The following is an 18,803-nucleotide window of genomic DNA, read 5'->3' as shown; positions in this document are numbered from 1 at the left end:
CTCCTATATTTGAGTGCTTGGTCACAGTTTGTGGAGCTGTTTGGGAAGGATCAGGAGGTGTGGCCTTGAAGGAGGTGTGTCATTGGGGTGGAAAAGCCTACACCATTCTCATTTACCTCTCTCTGTCTCCTGGTTGTTGGCTTGTTGTCTCAACATGTGAGCTGTCAGCTACTGCTCTTATGCCGTGCCTTTCTACCTGTCTCCATGTTTCCCCTGCTTTGATGCTCATGGGTTCTAACCCTCTAGAATCATGACCCCCTAAAATTAATTCTTTCTTTTATAAGTTGCCTTAGTTCTTGTGTTTTGTCATACCAATAGAAAAGTAACTAAGATGTAATTCCATATGATTTACTTATTGTTGTTCTTTTGGATATTGGGAGGTCTGGTTAGCTCTTGTTCTTTGGCTTTCTTAGCATTGGTTGTAAAGCAATTTCTTGATTTCTGATAATACTAGTAATTCTAGACCTGCTTTCCCTGACCCATTCCTAGGACTAGCTATCTTTTCAAAGACCTCTGATGCATTTTATTAGAAAGATTTTGTTTTACTGTTTTTGTTCTCTTAGTTCAAGTGCTTTTTATTTGTTTATTGAAATTTTGTGCTTGTTGGGATAATAGTCATCAATTTTTTTATCTTCCCAGAAACAAAGAAACATATCTTTTTTATTTTTAAAAAGATTTTATTTTAATTGTATGTGTAATGATGCTTTCCCAGGATAAATATCTATGTACCATGTACATATAGTGGCCATGAAAGTAAAGATGGCTTAGGATCCCCTGGTCCTGGAATTGTGGATGGTTGTGAGCCACTGTGTAGGTGCTGGGAATTGAACTCAAGTCCTCTGCAAGTGCAAGACGTGCTCTTAGCTGTTGAGCTATCTCTCTAATACTAAACATAATTTATATGATTCTATAGCCCTGTAGTATGCTTTCTAGTCTAAACTCATTGTAGGGATTCATTTCTAGACAATTTTAGTTCACACCTTTTATTTTTATGAACATGATGCTATGGTATTCTGAGCATGACGTTTGTATTTCTTTTTCTATTCTGTGTCTACATGTATGCTTTAACATGCATGTGGAGGTCAGAGTACAGCTTGTGGGAGTTGTTCTCTCCTTCTACCATGTGGGTGTTTGGGTCAAATTTAAGTTGTCAAGTTTGGTGGTAAACATCCATAACCCCTGAGAACCACCTCTCCCACTGCATAGATATAATTTGTAACCAAATAAACTATGTGTGACTTTTTCAATTAAATGGTATATTGACTTTGTAAAGAAGAATAGAGTCCCTCCCCTTTTCATATTTCTCTACTTCAATTTCAGTCCCAGCAGTACAGGTAACTTTAGCTTTGTCCCATGTACCAGTCACTGAATCATTCCCAACCTTCAAAGACAACTAACATGTTTTTTACATATTTAGACTTATTAGTAATTAACTCAGTTTTCTTTTTGGAGACAGCCTCTGTATCTTTTTGGAGGTTGCATCTGGGTTAGGGCTAGGGACATGTGTCCACTTCTCCTTTTAGCTCTAGGACCCCAGCTGGCATAGACTCTATATGCTGCTTCAATTTCTGTGAATTCATATGTGCATAAATCATGGATTTAGAGGGCCTTGTTTTGCTTTTGTGTTTGTTTTTGTTTTGGTATCCTCCATCCCCTCTGGCTTTTACAATTTCCACATCCTCTTCTCTGGGGTTTCCTGATTCTTGAAGGGAAGGATTTGATGGAGACATTCTGTTTAGGATTGAGAATTCTAAGGTCTCACTCTGAATAATGTCTGGCTGTGTGTCTCTGTATTTGTTCCCCTGTTGCTTGAGGAAGCTTTTCTGATGCCAGCTGAGCAAGGCACTGATCTATGAATAGAGCAGAATATCATAAAGAGTAATTCTATTGCTGACTACTACTTCTCCTCCTCCTCCTCCTCCTCCTCCTCCTCCTCCTCCTCCTCCTCCTCCTCTTTCCTCTCCTCCTTCACAGTAATATTTGGTTTTCCCTCTAGGTTCCTAGGCTATCTAGTCTTAGGCTCTTGGTCACCCAAGCAGTGTTGGATATGGGTTCCATCTCATGGAGCAGGCCTTAAGTCAGATCACATATTGCTTGGTTACTCCCACAAGCTTTGTGTCACCACTACACTAGCATATCTTGCAGGCAGGAAACCATTGTAGATCAGAGTGTTTGTGACTGGGTTAGTGGTTATGGTTTTTCCTTGGTACTAGGCAGAGTACTTTCCATTACCAAAGATGTACCTAGCAAATAAGAGTGAAAGGTCTATGTGGGCACAACTTGATATCTCCATGCTCAATAAGTTGTATGGGTGTGATCTTCATCAATGTCTTGCAGTCAGTTTGTGGAAAGCAACCTAAAATCTTGGCAACAGTATGGGTTGTTTGGGATTTCCTATGAGACCCCTTTAGCCAACAACTATATGTAACCCAGTCCTAGTACTGAAAGTTTCATTTGGAACAAGAGATAGCCAGCTGAGGCTCTGTCTCTCCCATTATTTGGCAATTTCATTTAGATCACCTTTGTGTATGTATATATTTTATGAAGCTTCTACTTTATTATGTTTCCCACACTACCCCTCATGTGGCCCTAAATTTTAGCTGTCTCTCCATGTATTCCCTCCCCATTCCCACTTGCTCCTCCCATTCCAGTTTCTTCCCTAATGCATCTATAACTATCCTGTTTCCCTTTCCTTGGCAGATCCTCTCTAGTCACTTACTCTTTACCTAAACTCTTTGCTTCTTTGGATTGTAGCTTAGTTATCAATGACTCAACAGCTAATATCCACATAGAAGTGGATACATACTGCATTTGTCTTTCTGGATCTGGGCTACCTCATTCTAGTTCCTTCTATTTACCTGTGTGTAGCACGAATTGTTAAAAAGTCTTATCAATAAAAACAAACCCAGGCCAGTTATTGGGGTGAATGCTGGAAGATCAGAGAAGCAGAACAAGGCACAGCTATCCTCACCTTGCCAATTCCTCAGTTGATCCTGTTTCCTCAGACTGGATGGCTCTCAGCTGAACTATGCTGCTCCTAAGCCTAAAAGCTTAACCAGCCAAAAGCTTCTAGTTTCTGGTCTTCACGCCTTATATATATTTCTGCTTTCTGCCATCACTCCCTGGGATTAAAGATGTGAGTCACCATGCCTGGCTGTTTCCAATGTGGCCTTGAACTCACAGAGATCCAGAGAGATTTCTGCCTCTGGAATGCTAGGATTAAAGGTGTGAGTGTCACTGCCTAACCTCTATGTCTAATATTGTGGCTGTTCTCTTCTCTGACCCCAGGTAAGCTTATTAGCATGCACAATATTTTGGGGAGCACAATACCACTACACCTGCGAATTTCATTTTTTTATATGACTGAGTAATACTCTGTTGTATAAATGTACTGTATTTTCTTTATTCATTCATAAAGAAGTATTGAGGGACTTCTAGATTGTTTATGGTCTCTGGCTATTATGAATAGAGAAACAATGAACATGGTTGACCAGGTGTCTCTCTGGTAAGATGAAGTATCCTTTTGGGTATATGCCCAAGAGTGGTATAGCTGGATCTTGAGGTACATCTATCCCCATCTTCCTGAGGGACTGCCACACTGATTTCCATAGTGTAGCACCAAATGAGTTTTCACTTCCACCAGCAATGGAACTCTCCACATCCTCCTAAGCATGAGCTGTCACTTGTTTTATAGATCTTAGCCATTTTGGCAGGTGTAAGATGAAATCTCAAAGTAGTTTTAATTTGCATTTCCCTGATGACTACAAATGTTATTTTTCAGTCATTTGAGTTTCCCCTTTTGAGAGTTCTCCATTTAGATCTGTACCTCATTTTTTAATTGGGTTATTTGTTTTCTTGATATCTAGCTGAGCTCCTTATATATTTTGGATATTAGCCCTCTATCAGATGTGTAGTTGGTAAAAATCTTTTCCCATTCTGTAGGTTGGTGCTTTGTCTTCATGGCTTTTTGTCTTCTACTTCACAGAGATCCTCCTGCCTCTGCCTCCTGAGTGCTGGGATTAAAAGTGTGTGCCAGCTTTGATCTGTTTTTCATTCAGTGGTGAGTGGTTCAGTTTGTAAGCTTTCTGTTGCTGACACCTAACTTTAATCCACAGTGGTCAGATAAGATGTTTGGGTGAAATATTCTGTAAATATCTGGTAGATCCTTTTGGCTTATCGCCTCCATTGGTCCCAGCCTTGCTTTATTTAGTTTCTGTCTGGGTAGCTTGTCTGTTGGTGAGAGTCAGGTAGTATGTTTCCCCAGCTGTGGTGGGCAAAGAAGCACGTAGCTGGCAAGCAGGGCCAGCGCAACAAGATATCTGAAATGAAGAATGGTTCGTTTTTCTTGATTAAGTCTCCTCAACAAATTTCCATGGTCTGTGCTTCCGCTGGATGATGTGTTGATGTCTGTCATCCATTCTGCCACCCAAGACTATGTTGATGTCTGTGATCTGATCTGCTGCCAGAAGTCATGTGGAAGTCCATGATCCGTGCTGCTGCTGGATCCTTCATGGCAAGGACCCTTCTTTTGCAGTGGTATTGATGATGGCAGACTAATAACTGAGAATGAGAGACATTGACGGCTTCTGTGACAACCTCCCCCACCCTCCCCAAAAGGAAACAGTCCAGAGAAGAAGCTATTGAAGAAAGTCCTTAAAAGCAGTGATAAAGATGCTGAAGTGTAGCTCTCCACAGTTGATAGCTTCTGGTGAGGGAGTGGGGAAGGACTCAGTTTTGTTTAAGGGGCTAGCCACTAGGAGTTTGACTGTGCTCAGTGAGTATATGTGCAACACAAATTGGACTTGGTGTGGGCTTTTTTTTGGGGGGGGGCGCAGGGGTGGGAACTGAGTGTGAATGGAGTACATTGTATAAAATTCCCAGATAATTAATAAAAATATTATTTTGGGGGAATAAAGGTCTCATCAGCGTGTAAGGGTCAATATGTGATTTAAGGTGTTTAATGTTTGTTTGTTTATTTATTTATTTAATGAACTAGAGTACTCTTGTATTTGGGGCATAGGTATTAATAATTTCAATGTCCTCTTGGTAGATTTTTTCTTTGATGAGTATGTATGTATTATCCTTCCCCATCTCTTCTGATTAGTTTCGGTTTGAAGTTTATTTTGTTAGATATTAAAACGGCTATAACTAGCTTGTTTCTTCCATTTGCTTGAAATATCTTTTTCCATCCCTTTACCCTGAGGTGATATCTGTCCTTGATGTTAAGATGTGTTTTCTGAAGCCTTCTGTTTTTGCATCCATTGTTTTAGTCTGTCTTTTTTTCTTTTTAATTTGGGAATTGAGAATACAGATGTTGAGAGATATCAGTGAAAAATGTTTGTTGATTCCTGTTATTTTGCTGGTATTGGGGTGTGTGTGTATGTATATTTTCCTTTTTATTTGCTGGTCTGAGATTATTTATTCTTTGTGTTTTCTTGGATGTCATTAACCTGTTTAGGTTGGAGTTTACTTTCTAGAGCATTCTGTGGGGTTGGATTTGTAAATAGATATTGCTTAAATTTGGTTTTATTATGAAATGTCTTATTTTTTTTCCATCCATTGTGATTAAAAGTTTTGCTGGGTATAGTAGCTTGGGCTGGCATCTGTGGTCTCTTAAGCATCTGTAGAACACCTGTTCAGGTCCTTCTGGTTTTGGAGTCTCCATGGAGAAGTCAGGTGTTATTCTAATAGATCTGCCATTATGTGTTACTTGGCCTTTTTCCCTTGCAGCTTTTATTATTCTTTGTTTTTTAATGCTTAGTGTTTTGATTATTTTTTGCCTAAGGGAATTTCTTTTCTGGTTTAGTCTGTTTGGTGTGTTGTATGTTTCTTACACCTTGATAGCCATCTCTTTCCTTAGGTTAGAGAAATTTTCTTCTATTATTTTGTTGAAAATATTTCTATGTTTTTGACTTGGGTTTCTTTTTTTGCTTCTATTCCTGTTATTTTTAGATTTGGTCTTTTTACAGTGTCCCAGATTTCCTGGATGTTTTGTGCCAAGATTTATTTTAGATTTAACATTTTCTTTTACTGTGGTATCTGTTTATTCTAAGTGTCTCTTTAATGCCTGAAATTTTTCTCTTCATCTCTTGTATTCTGTTGGAGAGGGTTGCCTATGAGGTTCTTGTTCAAGTTTCTAAATTTTTCTTTTCCAGATTTTCCTCAGTTTGGATTTTCTTTACTGATTCCATTTCTACTTTTAGGTCTTGAACTGTTTTATTCATTCCCTTCCACTATTTCTGTTTTCATAGATTTCTTTAAGGGATTTAGTGTGTGTTTTTAAGGACCTCGATGGTGTTCCTCAAGACTGTTTTCAAGGTTTTGTTTTGTGCTTCAGCTATGTTGCAATCAATACTCAGTGCCTAGTTGTAGGGTTGCTGGGCTGTGGTGGAGACATTTTGTCCTGGCTGTTATTGTGTTTTTAAATTGGCATCTAGGCATCTTAGTTTGTTATTATAATTCCAGGTGCTGATACCTGGCTTTTGTCTTTGTTGGGTGGGTATTTTGTTCCTTGGTTTGAGTTGTCCTTTCTTTTTATTAGGAACATTTTGTGCCTTTGTGTTGCCTGGTAGGAAATTCTTCTGGGATTCTGACTTATGTGGCCCCTGGTGGTTCCAGGTAAAATGTGTTTTTAGGTGTTGGGAGCTGATACTTAGGAAGGAGGATGGGCTAGGGTGGGATGGTGAAGGGTTCCACAGGAGGGAAGAAAGCAGTATTCCACCATAATCTGATTAGGCCTCTGGGAATGGGGGTAAAGAGTGAGAAGTGGCCACAAGTAGGGATGAGACTGGGGGACTGGCTATGGAGGAGGGAGAGAAGAGTGAAAATCTGAAGCTTGCCTACCTGCCTACTTTAATGGCCTACTACTTCCTAATATAGCAATCCTTTAATACTATTCTTCATGTTGTAATGGCCCCCAACCATAAAATTATTTCTATTGCTTCTTCATAACTGTAATTTTGCTAGTTATGAATTATAATGTAAATATCAGATATGCATGATACCTGATATGCAGTCCCTGTGAATGGGATATTTGACCACCAGTGCATTCCATAGCTTGAGAACTGCTGGCCTATTTGCTTCTCTGTCAGGCTTGGCTGGCAAGTTCCCAGAGAAAGCCTCCTGGAGTTGGGGCCTGGAAGAACAAGATGTGTGGGGAGGAAGGCTGGAGAAGATCTGCTTGAGTCACTGGAGATGAGGGCAGAGAGGAAGTGGAGGCTGCAGCAGGTGGTCTGCTACAGTTGGATTCTAAGTGGAGAGGGAGAAGTGCAAATCTGCAGTTAGCTTCCCTGCTTCCCTGCCAGGCCCAGGGAATCTTTGAACTTATTTCTTTTCTTTCTTCCTTCCTTCCTTCCTTCCTTTCTTCCTTCCTTCCTTCCTTTCTTCCTTCCTTCCTCCCTCCCTCCCTCCCTCCCTCCCTTCCTTCCGTCCTTTCTTTTTTTTTATGGGGGGGGGGGGGGTTGAGACAGGGTTTCTCTATGTAGCTTTGCACCTTTCCTGGATCTCTCTCTGTAGACCAGGCTGGCCTCAAACTCACAGAGATCCGCCTACCTCTGCCTCCCAAGTGCTGAGATTAAAGGCATATGCCACCACCGCCAGGCCAAATTTATTTCTAAGGTGGAGAGCAACAGGGAAAAACACCTGACTTTCTCTGGCCTCCATAGGCATGTAGCACACAACACAGCCACAAAGTTGGTGGACATCTTGAGTTCATTCTCTTAATTTTCTTACTCTTTCACTGTATTTTCAGCTTTTGTGAATTTTCATCCTATTTTAATAGACTCAGTTTTTATTTTTTCAGATTTGCTTGATTTTTAACATTTTCTGAACTTCAGTGGAATTCTTCTGATCAAAATACCTTCTTTTCTAATTTCTCCCTGGAAGCTCAGATACCAGTATCCTTGTTTAGCTTTTTAGTTAGAAATGCTGATGTTCAGAGTACACCATGGTTTCCTCTTCTATTCACTTTATCAGTTTGTGCCTTTTCTGTGGTTTTCTTGTGGGCGTAGTAATATTTTTAAGAGACTAAGTATAAGTTATGTTTTCAACATTTTATATTTAATGATAGTTCCAGAACCATTCTTGGGGTCAGAAACTTATTTTCATAGCTTATCGTCTGTGTTGGTGTCATCACTAAAAAAACAAGATGAGAAAAACTCCTATTGCTTCTCAAATATTTATTGGGCAGTATTTGAGGTGTAATACACATTCAGAATATTTTAAAAATAATGGCCTATTAGAATATATAAGCCTTGCATCTAAATTGTATTTTTTGGTTACATGAGATTGGGGGTGTTACTCCATGTAGGTGAACCTACAGATTTGACTGTGTCTTACAGAGACCGGGAAGAGCGGTTGGCAGCGCTCACAGCAGCTCAGCAAGAAGCTATGGAAGAGCTGCAGAAGAAAATTCAGCTCAAGGTCAGGGAAGCTTGTTATTTTAATTTGAAAATTCAGAGCTTACAATGGAGCACATTATAAAATTCAATGGAATAAACATTGAATTAATTTGTATTTATAATATTTACATAACGGATCTTTTGTGATTGAGTTATAACTGACTCAAACTCAACTGTTTGGAAACCAAATTTATTTGATATAAATTTATATTGTATAATCATTGTGGAATAGCAATGAAGATATTTAGTAGTTATTCTTATTAATCAGTTAATAAATAACTTGAAGTAATTACTAATAGTACTTTTTAATCATCTAGTAATTATTCATTTGATTTCAATGCTTTTGAGTTGCATAGTTCTAACTTGGAAGGTTATAAAAACTATTGATTTCTAGAAAAAAATTCTCAATATTATAGCATGTAGGTGGTCTCTACTATATGAGTGCTTTATACAATGATTTACATGTTGGCTCCTTATAGAAATAGTAACCTTTTAATGTGAAAGACCACGTTTTCTATTTGTCATAGTAATTTGTCATTCATTTAAATTCAATGCAGCAAATTCTTTTTTTTTTGAATGTCGAATGCCGTTTATTGAAGGAGGGAGGAGGTCTTAAATACAGGCTTACAGCACAATGGGAAAACCCTCGAGGGCAGAAGTTCTATACCAATGTTTTACAATCTTGCATCTAAGCTGTTAATACCCAATATGCAGAATATAAAGACAAGGAACTTCCCTTAAGCATTCAGGGGGGTGGAATCTCACAGGGAATTAGCATAGGAAGGATATCAAGGTCAAGGTCAGCAAGCAAGGAAACAGTTAACCCAAAACGGGGGCCACAGCCCTACAGGTCCCCCCCCCCTTTTGCTAAAAAATGAGCTTCTGACTTAGATTGCGTGGGATGCAAGCAAGTCACCTTACCCATCATGGAGACACCCAATACAGCAAATATTAATGAATGGGTAAGATTGGATTCCCATTTTCAGGAAGTGCCTAAACTAGCATGAGATTCAGATGTCAAATGGATAACTTCTGCATAATAGAGGTAGGGTTATAGTCCAATATGCGTATCAAAGATCAGGTAGAGTAATTACTTAGCTGAATCTTGAAAAAATTAGTTGAACATAGAAAATACAATTGAGTAAGATACATTCTGGCTAAACAAAATAATGTGAACACAAAAAAGATTTTCCTTGGGATAGTGGCTGGAGTTATAGGGCAGGTGTAGGAATAGGTCTTTGTCACTTTCCTGCTATGTGACTAAGCTTGGTGTTTCTGTGGATCAGCACTTCTCATAGTGTTTGATAGGTAACCAAATGGGTAGTTGGTAAAAATTTATCAAATTCTAACTCCAAGTAGCCAGTAGTGTTAAGTCTCTGAGCATAGTGATGCACTAGAAGATACATGAAGTTCTGCATTAAAAATCTTTAACTTACGGTTTTCCAAATTTGTCTATGAAACTGTTCCCACAAAACATGTACTATCATCCTGTGGACACATTTTAGGAAGTATTATTGTGCATGAGTGATGTTAAAAGACTGTTTGTAAAAGTTCCTTGTTCTTCAGTGTGAAAGTATCAAAACAAGGTACATTTGGATTATTTTAGAAGTTTTTTTTTCCATTTTTTTATTTTAGAAGTTTTAATGGGAGATCTTTCTTCTAGTTCTCAGTATAATCTGAATACTTTTTAAGTTTCCTCACACTTCACCCCTGTCTACAGCATGATGAAAGCATTCGAAGACACATGGAACAGATTGAACAAAGGAAAGAAAAGGCTGCTGAGTTAAGTAGTGGGCGACATGCAAATACTGATTATGCCCCTAAACTGACCCCTTATGAAAGAAAGAAGCAGTGTTCTCTCTGCAATGTCCTGGTAGGTGGTTGTCACTATTAATAGTTTAGTGTCAGAATTTATTGCTAAAATTTATTAAAAGGCTTCCAGCCTTTTAAATCTGGTGCTAAGGCATCTACTAAGTGATATTGACTTCTTGAGGATTTTAAATGAAAAGGAAATGTTAAAAATAATAGCATTTAGGAATGGTGGTGCAAGTGCCGATGTATGCAATTGTTACTAAAATGGTTGTTTACCTGTTTAATGATAGACTAAGTCAATATTTTAATATATTAGAACCAGAAATCAAAACCCAGTTTTTGTAGGTTTCAAGTGCTGAGACTTGAATCTTTCAACTTAGTCTCAGAATTGCATTCTAGGGGAAATATTTTAAGATATATATATATATATATATATATATATATATCATATTACATATATGTTAATAACATAATAAAATATTAATTATTGATATAATCGATAGAGTAACATAATTATATGGTATATAATTTATATATAATTATATATTCTAGAGTGATCTGAAATTGTATATAATGGATTGAATATTTAGTTCTTAGTATTGGATGCAGTGGTATGTTGATTGATTTGGCTTTGATTTTATGTTTTTAGATTGCTTCAGAAGTATATCTCTTTAGCCACATTAAAGGGAAAAAACACCAGCAAGCTGTGAGGGAGAATAGCAGTATCCAGGGGCGTGAACTTTCCGATGAAGAAGTGGTAAGGTTTACTTCTGTCTTTTTACAATTACTAATTGATTATCTAGGCTGTGCTCTTTTATTATGAGTTCCTTATTTATGTGTATTTATATAACTATTTAGAACCATATTTAGCACTCAATATCTCTATTAATATAGTAGGCATATGTTATTATTTTAGTATGCATATTAACTAAAAAAAAAATTTGTTATCACTTACATAATTTTTGTACCAGAAAAAGTTATAGTATTCTGTGCTTGTGAGATAGCTAGCTCAGAGGATAAAGGCACACGCGCCAAACCTGTCAACCTCAGTTTGATCCTTGAGATTGACTGGGTGGAAGGAGAGACTTGACTCCTTCAAATTGTCGTATAATAATCCCACCTACATGGCATGGTGCATAAACAACTGAATGTGCACACACACACCCTAAATGAATAGAACAGTTTAAAAATGATTTTTAAGACATTGTAATCAGGTGCTCCAGAGATGGCTCTGCAGTTAAGAGCACCAGAGTTTATAGAGAACCAGAATTTGTTTTTGAGCACCCATATTGGGTGTCTCACAACTGCCTGGAACTCCAGCTCTAGGGGATCTGATGCCCTCATCTGGTCTCTGTGGGCAACTCCATGCACATTGTGCATGGTAGATACACACAGGCACACACACACACACACAGGCACACACACACACACACACACACACACACACACACACACGTTTAAAAAAAGAAAAGTTATAATATTTTGTTATTAATTTGAGACAAGAATTCATCAGTAAAGCTGGGCAGTGGTGATGCACACCTTTAATTCCAGCACTTAGGAGGCAGAGGCAGGCAGATCTCTGAGTTTGAGGCCAGTTTGTCCTACAGAATGAGTTCCAGGACAGCTAGGACTATACAGAGAAACCCTGTCTTGAAAAACAAAACAAAACAAAACAAAAAAAGGAATTTCCAGTGATTTATCAAATGATTTAGAAAACATAGATCAATATCTATTTCATGTAAGTGGTTAATATTGAATTAGTAAACAATTTACAAAGTTTTAGAAACGTATTATTTACTTACATATAATTATTAGGTTCTGAAATTTTACATTTTTATGAATGTTTATAATTTTGTATTTAACTGTTCTTGAACTAGTATGATATCTATGAATTTATTTGTTCTTCCTGTTCTATATAGAATTCATGCTTGATAAACATCTGTTAAAATGCCCAGGAAAGATTATCGTGGTTTCTTTGAGGGCAGTGTCTGTTTGTAGATACCAATGTACATTAAACTTATATTTAAGTTTTTTTTTTCTTTTTTTTTGGTTTTTCAAGACAGGGTTTCTTTGTAGCTTTGGAGCCTGTCTTGGACTAGCTCTGTAGACCAGGCTGGCCTTGAACTCACAGAGATCTGCCTGCCTCTGCCTCCTGAGTGCTGGGATTACAGGCGTGTTCCACCACCACCCAGCTATGATTTATTTTTATTCAGTTATTTTTGAGTATGGTGGATGGAGTTCAGGAGACAGCTTTGGGAGTTGGCTCTTTCATTCCACTTTGTTTGTGAAGCAGAATTTCTCTTGTTAATATTGGCCACTGCTCTGCATACTCAAGCTTCTTCAGATTTCCCACCTCCCATTTTGACTCAGAGTATCTCACGGTAGTTAACTCTTTTTATATTTGGGCTTTGGGAACTAAATTCAGGTTTGTCATCAGGGTTTTACTCACTTAGCCATCTTACTGGCGCTCTCTCTCTCTCTCTCTCTCTCTCTCTCTCTCCCTCTGTGTGTGTGTGTGTGTGTGTGTGTGTGTGTGTGTGTGTGTGTACATGCACATTTCTCGTGCTTTTTATTTCAATTCCTTTGGCATATCTAAAGGTGAGAAAGTAAATATACAGACAGAATTCTAAATACTTTCTAAAATGGTTTTACCATTGGCCAGTTACCATCTTTGTTTTGAAAGTCTTAATTAATTGTTAGACATGTTTAAAGTACATTTTTTTGCATCTTATCAGTAGCAGAGTTTGTTTTGTTTAAGAAACCCTAGAGAGGGCTGGAGAGATGGCTCAGAGGTTAAGAGCACTGGCTGCTGTTCCAGAGGTCCTGAGTTCAATTCCCAGCAACCACATGGTGGCTCACAACTATTTATGATGAGATCTGGTACCCTCTTCTGGCAGGCAGGCATACATACAAGCAGAATACTATATGCACAATAAATAAATAAATATTTTTTCAAAAGAAAGAAACTCTAGAACATACTTAGAATAGTTGGAAAAGTCACAAAAAATTTCAACGTGATCTAGATACTCATTTCTGTACGATGACTCCAACATTGCTTTTGGCACTGCTTTAGAGAGTTATCAATACAAACAAAAATGTTCTGATACCAGGGCTGTCAGTTCAAGGCCTCTTCCATTTGGGTTGTGAATGATGCTGATACTGGGGTCCCAGCTGAGTTCCTGCTCTCATCTCCACCGCCAGGGAACAGTTTGTTTCAACACCGGCCCATTCAGACTCTGTACCCTGTGGTCGGGCAGGTGCTACTGTGGACGATCTTCATTTTTGATTGCTAGTTGGTGATTCTGGTTTTACAGTCTCAACATCAGTAAACTGAATAGATTGTCCACCACCTCATTAACATTGCCCTTAATTACTTTAATCTGAATCTCCCTATCAGAGGCCACTTCCTGGTGGGTCAACATGTACTTCTCACACTTAGCTAGCACCTTTTCATTTTCAACAGACACTGTGACGGTGTGAGGGACATGTGACTGCATGAATGTCTCAGTTTGCATGTTAGAGGGAGGTAGACTTAGGATCTATTCATCTGCTCCCTGCAGAATGGAACTTTCTGTGTCAGATGGTAGTTGGTGTATTAGGCATGGGTGATGGAGGGACAGATCTCTTAGTGATATTTTTCTTGGCCCTACTCTCAGGAGGGTGTCTCTGGCCTCTCAGGTTTGGGTTCAGTCACATTCTCAATTTCTTTTAATAAAGCTTTGAAAGCAATACACTGTTTGCTAAACTCCTCAGTCATCAGTCATCACAGGTGATACTGTTTTTCTAAAACTTCAGTTATTTTTGGAAGGGTCTCTCATTGATACCCAAAGTTTGCACAGGGGCAGTGATGAGAATCTCTGTAGAATCATTTCAGTCACCAATGGCTCATTGAATTGTCCTCCCTAGCCAAGTTTCTGCTTTGCCTTCTTGTGTCAGGCTACATATCATTACTGGTCTCACTCTTTCACTTCTTGGATTACTTCAGCAAATCTCATGACTTGGAAGCTTTCTTCACAGTCTTCAGCCTTTGTGTTCACACCCAGTCAACTGTATCTTTGCCTTCCAATTGAAGTAGTTCTTGAACAGATGATGTGGGGTTTTGAAAGAAAATGGCCCCCAAAATGAGTGGCACTATTAGAAAGTATGGCCTTGTTGGAGGAAGTATGCCACTGTGGGGGCAGGCTTTTATAATTAATAATAGTCTCTGTGTCATGATTTGGTGGTTGGCAGTACAAAAAAGCCTGCTACAGTACATTCTATACCATATATACCATGGTTCTTACTTTCTTGGAGCATTTTAGATTGTGGGAGTACAGATTTCCATGTTCTTCATAGATGTACAACAACCATTCCATTTGAGCTTTATGGGATCAAACTGCACACCTTCTGTAGTGGTTTGAATAGGAAGGGCCCCCATAGACTCATGTGTTTGAATTCTTGGCCCATAGGGATTGGCACTATTAGGTAAGGCCTTGTTTGAGAAGGTTTGGCTTTGTTGGAGGAAGTATGTCACTGTGCAGGTGGGCTTTGATGCCTTATATGCTCAAGATATACCCAGTATGGCTCCCAGTTCACCTTTTGTTGCCTGTGGGTCAAGACGTAGAACTCTCAGCTCCTTCTCCAGCACCATGTTTGCCTTCACACCACCCTGTCCCACCGTGTTGATAATGGACTAAAGCTCTGAAACTGTAAGCCAGCCCCAATTAAATATTTCCCTTTTTAAGAGTTAATGTGGTCATGGTGTCTCTTCACAGTTAGTACCAGGGACTGAGTTATTGCTGTGATAGGCCTGACCATATTTTTGTTTGGAGGAATTTGGACTTTGGTACTTTGGGTTGGGAAATCGGTGGAATGTTTCAAGTGCAGCTCCAAGGGCCATGCTAGTAAAAACATGGAAGACAGTGGTTCTGAGGGTGATTTGAAATGTGGGGGCCTGGCTCAAGAGGTTTCAGAGGAGAAGAATTTTAGTATGTTGTTAGTATGATATTTTGGTGAAGAATGTGACTGCTTTTTGCCCTTGTCCAAAGAGTCTGCCTGAGGCTAAAGTGAAGAGATTTGTATTAATTCCCTGAAATCTCCAAACAGTGTAATATTGATTCTGTCCTGTGGTTATTAGTGGTCACTCTTATAAAGATCTATAATGAAAAGGAGCAAGCTGGGAAAGAAAAGTTACAAAATATACAATTTGAAGAAAAAGGGGGGACCAGGAAATGGAATGGAACTAAATCCTGTGTTCAAGGGGATAAAAAGATAAAAAAAAAAAAAAAAAAAAAAGCCCGATGTTAAATGGAGTAAGGAAAGTGGTAACCTCAGGGCAAGATCCCACCAGATAAGCTTCCATGTTTTTTGAAAAAGAATTAAAGAAAAGCTTAGGTCCAGGCAAGGTAATACATGTCTTTAATCACTCAGGAGACAGAGGTATACAGACCTCTGAGTTCAAGGCCAGCCTGATCTATAGTACAAGTTCCTGGACAGCTAAGCTTAGACAGTAAAGGAAACCACTGAAAATAGAAAGCTGGTAATTGAAGAAGGAGGCCATGTTTCTAGCCCCAGCAAGCAGCAGAACTTGGCAGCTTCAGCCATATGGTTCTGGCTTTAGAATCAAGGATAAGAGAAAGGGGTTATGGAATCAGCCTCTGTAACTAAGGAAAGCTTCTGAGGCCAGGCATGTGTCAGGCGTGTCCCTCTTTGGAGGCCCAGAGAGGCAATTGAGTGAAGCTGTGAAGGTGAAGTCCAGATTGCCTTGGAGACCCCAAAATGTTAGAGACGTTAGAGCCATGGGATACCTGCTGAAGAAAGCTACTAACAGGAAGTGGATGGAACCAGCCCAAGAGGGAGAAGTATGTTGCAGTCAACAAAGCTGAAAGCTAACAGGAAGTGGAACCAGCCCAAGAAAAAGAAGTGTGTTACAGTCAACAAAGCTGAAAGGGGTTTGAGATCTAAAGAGCATTTCTTTTATTTTTCTTTTTTTGGTTTTTCAAGACAGGGTTTCTCTATGTAACAGCTCTACTTGTCCTGGAACTAGCTCTGTAGACCAGGCTGGCTGTGAACTCACAGAGATCAGCCTACCTCTTCCTCCTGAGTCCTGGGATTAAAGGTGTTCATCACCACTGCCTGGCTCTGAAGAGCATTTTGACATCAGACTTGGAGATGTAGAGTTTGGGATTTGCCCAGCTGGTCTTTGGTCTTGCTTTGGTCCAGTATTTTCTTCCCTATGCTTGCTTTTGGAATGGTAATGTATATCCTGTGTCATTATACTTTGGAAGCATGTAATTTGTTTTCTTTTTTAATTTTGATTTTACAGGGAATTACAGTTAAGAGATTGCATAAATCTCAAAAGAGATTTTGAACTTTGGAATTTTAAACATTGTTGAAACTGTGATAGACTTTGGGGACTTCTGAAGTTGCACTGAATGCATTTCTCCATTATGTTATGGCTACAAGCCTGTGGGTGCCAGGTATTGGAAGGTGGTTGTTTGAATAGATATGGCCCCCATAGACTTATGCACTTGAATGCTTGGCCCATAGGGAGTGGCATTGTTAGCAGGTGTGGCCTTGTTGGAGTTGATGTGGCCTTCTTGGAGGAAGTGTGTCACTGTGAAGGCAGGTTTTGAGGCCTCATATATACTTAAGCTAGGTCTAGTGATGCAGTCCACTTCTGCTGCCTGGGGACCAAGATGTAGAACTCTCAGCTCCTTCTTCATCACCATATCTGCTTGCATACCACCATGTCCCATGCCATGGTGATAATGGACCAAAGTTCTGAAACTGTAAACTAGCCCCAATTAAATACTTTCCTTTATAAGAGTTTTCATGGTCATGGTGTCTCTTCACAGCAATAAAATCCTAAGGAAGAACTCTTTGGTAGATCATATATGTAATTATTATTGATTTCAATATAAGAGACCAAATATGCCATAGACATTGTAGGCAGAGTTTTTGTTGGCACGCCAGCTCTACAATAAATGCACAAAGACTTAATAATAATTATAAATGTTTGGCTGATAGCTCAGGCTTGTTACTAGGCAACTCTTACATTTTAAATTAATCTATATTTCTTATCTACCCTCTGCCATGTGGCGGTACCTTCTTTTAATATGGCACATTCATCTTGCTTCTTTCTGCATCTCTTGTGACTCCAAAGACCCTGCCCTTCTTCTTCCTAGTGTCCTTAGTATGGTTTGCCTGCCTAACCTTATCCTGTCCAGCTATTGGCCAGTTAGCTTTTTTTTTTTTTATAAAACTAATCACAGTGACAACTCTTCTCAGTGTACAAAGGGATTATTACACAGCAAGACACTGTCTTTGTTAACTTCTGCTTTGCAGAATTCTTGTATATTTATCTTCTCTGCAACCTCGAAATCTACTTGTCACTTGCTAGAGTGGATCTTTGGAATGGGCATGGCTTCTGTTTTCTGATGTTCCCATAAGGCATCAATTTCACACTATGTGTCCATACTATTCCTGTCATTAGATTTTAAAATGTAACATTTTGCTTCAAATAATGTGCTGTTAGAAATATGTTTACACAGTGAGAAGCAATTCTCCATCATCTAGACAACCTGTCATTGGGTGGACTTCTCTACTTCCAGCCATACCATCTGAAAAAAAAAAAAAAAAAAAAAAAAGACCATTCTTGCCATGAATGAGGCCATCTGCCAAGGGATTAGCCACAGCATTAAAAAGTTCCTTCTAGATGGTATAAGTACCCAAAATTTTCCTAAATGGATACCAAGTCTCCTGCTAGTCTTCATTTCTATTGAGTACATAACTCTGTTAGTATGGAGCTGTACAGTTGTATTTTTTTTTTTATCACAATCTGTGCAGCATTCTTGATCAGGAAAGCTTAGTGGGTACGCTCTATAGTACACTCCATTTGGATCTTAAGATTTGTCTGGGATCCTTTTCAAATTCAAAGATAGACACTACCTAAGAATAAAAGGCTAGAAAAAGACTTTCCAATCAAATGGTCTTAAGAAGCAAGCTGGTGTAGCCATCCTAATATCCAGCAAAATAGACTTCAAACTAAAATCAATCAAAAGAGATGATTAAGGACATTACATACTCATCGCAGGAAAGAGCCACCAAGATGAAGTTTCAATTCTGAACATTTATGCCCCAAACACAAGGGCACCCACATATGTAAAAGAAACATTACTAAAGCTTAAATCACATATAAATCCCCACACATTAATAGTGGGAGACTTCAACACCCCACTTTCACCTCTGGACAGATCTGCAAAATTGAAACTTAACAGAGAAATAATGGACTTAACTGATGTTATGACTCAAATGGACTTAATCGATATCTACAGAACATTCCACCTGAACAAAAAAGAATATACCTTCTTCTCAGCACCCCATGGAACCTTCTCTAAAATCAACCACATACTTGGGCACAAAGCAAATCTCAACAGATACAAAACAATTGGAATAACCTCCTGTGTTCTATCAGACCACCATGGTTTAAAGTTAGATTTCAACAACAACAAAAACTACAGAAAACCTACAATCTCATGGAAACTAAATAATGCTTAACTGAATCACCAATGGGTTAAGGAAGAAATAAAGAAAGAAATTAAAGACTTCCTA

General features: G+C 38.8%; 1 protein-coding gene across 3 annotated transcripts in view; it reads left to right on the top strand.

Annotated features, from left to right (window-relative positions):
- Scaper (S-phase cyclin A associated protein in the ER) overlaps positions 1-18,803 on the top strand; it is a 366,940-nt gene that overhangs the window by 103,936 nt on the left and 244,201 nt on the right. For all 3 annotated transcript variants that reach the window (XM_036192654.1, XM_036192655.1, XM_036192653.1), the window contains exons 18-20: positions 8,340-8,421; positions 10,120-10,272; positions 10,861-10,968. In XM_036192654.1, the coding sequence (XP_036048547.1) occupies positions 8,340-8,421; positions 10,120-10,272; positions 10,861-10,968 (343 nt within the window). The remainder of the gene's footprint in view (positions 1-8,339; positions 8,422-10,119; positions 10,273-10,860; positions 10,969-18,803) is intronic.

The sequence above is a fragment of the Onychomys torridus genome, chromosome 7 (assembly GCF_903995425.1).
Source record: "Onychomys torridus chromosome 7, mOncTor1.1, whole genome shotgun sequence".
Taxonomy (NCBI): Eukaryota; Metazoa; Chordata; class Mammalia; order Rodentia; family Cricetidae; genus Onychomys; species Onychomys torridus.
Note: the sequence above shows the minus strand (reverse complement) of the source record. Positions and strands in the feature narration are given on the sequence as shown.